Source organism: Scardinius erythrophthalmus (assembly GCF_964197995.2).
Source record: "Scardinius erythrophthalmus genome assembly, chromosome: 4".
NCBI lineage: Eukaryota > Metazoa > Chordata > Actinopteri > Cypriniformes > Leuciscidae > Scardinius > Scardinius erythrophthalmus.
This window is the reverse complement of record NC_138224.1, coordinates 27943035-27948702: the sequence shown is the minus strand read 5'-3', so window position 1 is coordinate 27948702 and position 5668 is coordinate 27943035. Positions and strand designations below refer to the sequence as shown.

General features: G+C 35.0%; 1 protein-coding gene across 1 annotated transcript; it reads left to right on the top strand.

Moving 5' to 3' along the window:
• The first annotated feature begins 1531 nt into the window (after positions 1 to 1531).
• Positions 1532 to 4842, top strand: LOC308689844 (membrane-spanning 4-domains subfamily A member 12-like). The gene is made up of 7 exons (XM_081363883.1): positions 1532 to 1606; positions 2232 to 2412; positions 2599 to 2724; positions 2829 to 2885; positions 3521 to 3700; positions 4091 to 4228; positions 4430 to 4842. Exons 2-7 carry the CDS (start codon positions 2245 to 2247, stop codon positions 4436 to 4438), a joined length of 678 nt encoding a protein of 225 aa, XP_081220009.1. The 5' UTR covers positions 1532 to 1606; positions 2232 to 2244; the 3' UTR covers positions 4439 to 4842.
• Positions 4843 to 5668: the final 826 nt, after the last annotated feature.

Below are 5668 nucleotides of genomic sequence, written 5' to 3'. Positions count from 1 at the left end.
TGGTGTTAATCCCCCTTTTTATACTTCGTATCAACCAAAACTGAAACTAAACAACATGGAGGGGGACAAAGCAAAAAAGGCAAGGATTAAATCACAACTAAAACCTGAAAAGACTGAAAAAGCAACAGAAGAGATGACTTCATGTGGATATTATAGCTTCCGAGATTCTCTTGCAAAAGACATGAAAGAACAATTGTGCAATCTTAAGCAAGAAGTCAACCAAAAGTAAAACAGGCTTGTCACAGACCTAAGCGCCACAGCAGAGAGGATCGATGAAGCAGAGCAGTGAGTGGCAGATTTAGAGGAAAAAGCAGTTGAAATTCGGAAATCCGGAAGGATGTGAAGGGAATAATGCCCAAGAATTTGTTGAATCAATCATTAAAAAAGAGTTTCACTTGTTGACAGTAAAAAAACAACAGCTCTTGGCGTCACAGAGCACTCGGACCCAAGCAACCCACGGATGCGTACCCCAGATCGGTAGTGGAAAGAAGTGCACTGCAACGGAAAAAGGATTTTCTTTGACCAAGATTATCCACCTGAGTGTTCCAAACACCACCGCCTGCAAAAACTGAAAGTCTTTCTGGGGAACGGCCCAGTTACATATAATACGACAATGGAAGCATTGAAAGCACTGAAAGACTTGAAAGAAAAGTGAATGCTAGAGAAAATGCAGATATGTAATGGCTGACCATTTTCACATCTTTTGGGACTGTAACATAATTCATACCTATTGGCAGGATCTGAATAGAGAGATGAATGTAATAATTGGGTTGAATAATGTAATAGGGTTGAATCTGGTATGTGACTTTAAAACAATGTACTTGGGCATCATTCTTTCAGAAATAACAAAGGAGGACATACATCTTTTTAATATATTACTAGCAACTAGTAAGAAGGTCATTACTAGGAAATGGCTCAAAGAAGATCCCCCATCGGTATACGAATGGCAAGAAATTGTAAATGATGTGTACAATATGGAATCTCTTTTTCATTAAGAAAACAAACTAAAAGAATGTCTTCATACTGGCAGAAATGGTTGAAAAGAGATTAAAATATTACATTGGTTACCTAAGGTCCCCCATGACATGTATATATGAGGTAGAAAGTGGAAAAAAAAAGAGAAAAAAAAGACCTTGCGAACCATTTTTGACTTTTAACCAATGGACTGTGTTGGATGTGTAGCCCTTAACATAACTGTACAGCTTTTTACTGTACTGTACCGTAATTTGATCGAATCATGTGATCATGAATGTAATATAAATTATCCTCAGTGACCAGTGTATGTCTATGTATGTGTGTATTTGCTCGGAATATACATTTTGTGTGTACAAGTGTACACAAGAGTATGTAAGGATGAGTATGTGCATATGTATTGTAAATGTTTTTTATTTTTTATTTTTTTTACTTGTTTTGAAAAAAATAATAAAGTGTAACCCAAAGCCCTTTGAATTTTAGGAGGAAGGGCATCAACATAATCCTATAGTATAAGTATAAAGCAAACTCATTTGAAGCAAGCTCCTCCTCAGTGGTTCTTCACAGTCCACAAACACAAAGATACGCCATAAGAGCCATCAGACATCCACTTCAACCTCTCATTTCATATCAGGTAAAATATTTTATGCATCAGTTAACACATATATATATATATATATATATATATATGTATGTGTATTTATATACACATGTTGATATACATCAATTATAAAAAAATATGATCTTTTGACTTTTTACACCAGTGATAGTTTTAGTGTTGCTCGTTGTTGCTTATTTAATGTTATACTCTGGTTCATAACATAACATTTTTCCATTTCTTCAAGTTTTGTTATTTGTTTGGATATTAGCCTACAAAAGATACAATCAGGCAAAATATTTGTGAAGAATGTAGATTTTATCCTCTGATCTTTCAGAAGAGAGGAGAAACTCCAAAGGCATCTTTGTCAAAAAAAAAAATACTCTATACGTATATCTTAACTCTTTATCTCAGAAAATCAAATGATTGTGATACGAGTATATATTATAGTGGCAACATTTTTAACTGTGCTTTTAACAATGCTTTTTGTACTTGTACTTTATTTATTACAGTGTAAAAAAAAACCTGGCAGTGTCAGTTTTATCACTCTGGACAAGGGCATTAGCTAATGCTTTACATATAAATCATGCACTGTACATGAAATGCAAAAAAAGGCAAACTTAAGAGTTGTGAACTGCAGAATGTAAATAATTAATTACAGGTGACAACTTATAATGGAAACCAGCAAGGTCATCTCAACTGATAAAGCTACAGTTGTCATCCAAGTAAATCCACAGGTGGCACAAAATGCTGTTATTTGTGATGATGGACAGCAGACCAGAGGAGTATATCACAATACGGCTCTCACTGGATTTTTCAAAGTACAACCAAAGGCATTGGGGGTAATGCATTGAATGATGAATTATTAGTATGATTTGTGGAATATTTTTAGTGTCTCATTTCCATCTGTGATAAAACGAACAGATTCATAATAACATTAATACAGATTAGTTGTGTGTGTGTCTAAACATGAATGATATGCCATCATGCAAAAATATAAACACTTGACCCATTTCTGCCCACTCTAGACTGTCCAAATAATGATTGGAGTAGTTTGTTTCTTGTTTGGCATCGTACGCACCAGCTATCTCGACAACCATTATTTCCCAGGTATTCTTGTCATTAGTGGCATAACCTACTGGGGATCCCTTATTGTAAGTTTCAATTAATTGTTTTGCTTTTAATGATTTTAATTACTTGCTTTTAACTGATTTTAATTAACAGAATGAGCTTGAAATGTCCTGTGTTTCTTTCTCAGTACATCAGTGCTGGATCTCTGTCTGTTGCAGCGCAGAATAAACTTAATTTGTGTGTGGTACGTACATTTGCTTAAATCTGTGGGGATAACTCTTCTTTTGTCAATAGTAGTGTATGTATTTATTGTTTCTAATGTATACACTACACATTACTCAAGTAATTGTTGTGCAATTTAGACCATAACAAGCTTTCAAAATGTAGTATCAGTCCAGATATTTAATAAACTGGACCTCTAATTAGAAGCTGCTTCAGGTGCACAACTGACCTAACTTGTGTGGTATTCAACAGTTATAAGTTTCTGTGAGCACTTTCAGTCATCTGTTATTTGATTAAAGGTTGCATGCAGTAGGGTACAATTGGGGCTAAAAGGGCCATTGGGATTTTATTTTCATCCCTTAACACCAAACAACAACAAAAAACAAACATAACATCTTTATAGTTTTGAATTAAAACTATTTCTTTTCACAAAACATATTTTGCAATCATCATACATTTTGGCATCATCAAAGAAATAAAACAATAAAAAAACCTTCTACAACCACAACACTTTCCATGGTAAGCTCTCTTCAGACAACATGGTCTGAAACTTGAAAGATCAAGACATATGACTCATCAGTTTACAGAGTTGAAAACTGAGTTCAGGGTGTTTTTACAAGTAGTATTACTGTCACTTTTCAATTTTTTTTTCTGTAGGTGAAAGCCTCTCTCGGAATGAATGTGATCAGTGCCATAACTGCAGGGATAGCCATTGTTCTGATGCTCATGGAGATAGCTCACAACTCATTGGCCTATCAAAGATGCTACAATGGCGGTCGTAACTATGGTCATAGTCGTGACTACAGTTCTCTCGAGGAAATCTGTTTGAATTCAAAGGTACTAAATGTACAATGTTCAACAACAAAAAAAAAAAACTATTTTTTTTTTTTTTACTTTAATTGTTGTTTCATTAACTTTAGTTTACCCAAAAATTACAATAGTGTCATAATTAAAGTTATTTGTACAAATAAAGACTGATGGTCTCTCTTTTCCATACAATTATAATAACCAGGGGCTGGAGATTTAATTCTTCAAAATGATGCAAAGGCACGATAAAAGTATCATAAAAATTACAAAGTAGTCCATGCGACTTGTCTGTTATGTTTCAAGTGTTCAAAAGCCATGCCTCAGTATAATGCAATATAATATTTAGAAACTCATTCAGTATAATTGATGGACTATTATATGTGAAACTACTTTCATATGATCACATTGAATATTTTTTAGATCTATGATCTGGGGACCAGTGGGATATTGCTGGTGTTCTCCATCCTTCAGTTCATCATCTCCATCTGTATCTCAGGGTTTGCCTGCAAAGCCACCAGCAACACAGACTCTACAGTGGTCAATGTGGCACTGAACCAGGTAAATGATTTACTTGATTTACCAGGTAAATTATGCTTCATTGTACACTACATCCTTTTTTCAACTGCTAAATTATTGAATTGTGTAACAGTGTTCACTTCATTGTTTATCAAAACATATCCCATAAAACATGGTGTCTTTATGGTGTGTGGATCTTGTTAGTTTCTAGTGTACTAACATATTTTGTCTGTTACTTCCCAGGGATACTGAGTCACAGTGAGGAGATTCTACCATCTAAACATTGCAAGGAATATCTCTTATATTTGCTTCTAAGCAAGCTTCCTTATTATTATTTTTCAATCTGTTCAAGTGTTACAGGAGCTGAACAGAAAAAAAGAGAATTGAAAATTGAAAGTGCATCAAATGACTTGTTTAATGCTTGTTGACACAAAGACACGTTTGTGTCTCTGGTGTGTCTTTTTTTCTTTTAAGCAAAAATAAAATAAAAATGACAAAAAAGACATACAATTTTATTTTAATTGTCTAACCAACTTAAAACCAGGTTTCAGTTTGTAGCCCTCCCGCCGGGTAGAATCTTATGGCTCACAAGTTAGAAATCTGTCTAGGGGATCTTGAATTTACCCACTACCCCGTTTAAGGCACATTCTCTTCAGTCACAGTACAACTATAACCCAGATTGTCAGATTTTCACCTAATAGTGTCAGATTTATGTTTCTTCTTTTCTGAAAATAATAAATAAATAAACCACTGCTGTGTTTACCTTTAGATAAAAAAAAAAACCCTATTAACAAATCAGTTCTTTCCACAGGAAATCATACAAAATTATAGCAGATCAATAAACATGTATTTATTCTTCTCCGGAACTCTTTTTCTCTTTTGTTTCTCTTTGAATTACCAAATAATTCAATTTACAGAGTCACAACAATGAATCAACATAACCCCAAAAAGAACAAAATAAAATGTCAATGCAATACTCAAAATACACCCAGCGCGCTAGTTGGAGCTCTTTGATGCAAAACCAGAGTACGCACGAATCAGGACAACAAGAATTCCAGTTGTAGAATAGTAACCTTGAATCCTTACTCCTCGCCAAGATGATAAACAGCATCTATGATGACACATCCCAGTTAACACAGAACGTTCCCCTAATGTTCCCATTTGGTTATTTTTTGGGGGAACCAAATAAGAACGTTCTGGGAACGTTCTCTATTGGTTGGTTTTTTAGTAACCTAAAGACTCCTCTCACCAGCTCTGTGTATAAGCCCGCCTCTGAGGAAGACTGTGAGAAACTGTTCATCGGCTGCTTTGCAGTGAAAGACTCCAGTTGTAAGTCCCCTGTCTTCTGTGAACCACGAAGATTTACATGAATGCTCACCTGTCTGCTTTGCAGAATTAACTCCTCTTACCGGCTCTGTGTGTGGGCCCGCCTTTGAGGAAGACTGTGAGAAACTGTTCATCGGCTACTTTGCAGTGAAAGAC

Coding starts and splice junctions, on each gene's coding strand:
- LOC308689844 (XM_081363883.1), top strand. CDS start 2,245: ATGGAAACCAGCAAGGTCATCTCAACTGATAAAGCTACAGTTGTCATC. Junction 2,413..2,598: donor TACAACCAAAGGCATTGGGG/GTAATGCATTGA, acceptor TGCCCACTCTAG/ACTGTCCAAATAATGATTGG. Junction 2,725..2,828: donor CCTACTGGGGATCCCTTATT/GTAAGTTTCAAT, acceptor TTTCTTTCTCAG/TACATCAGTGCTGGATCTCT.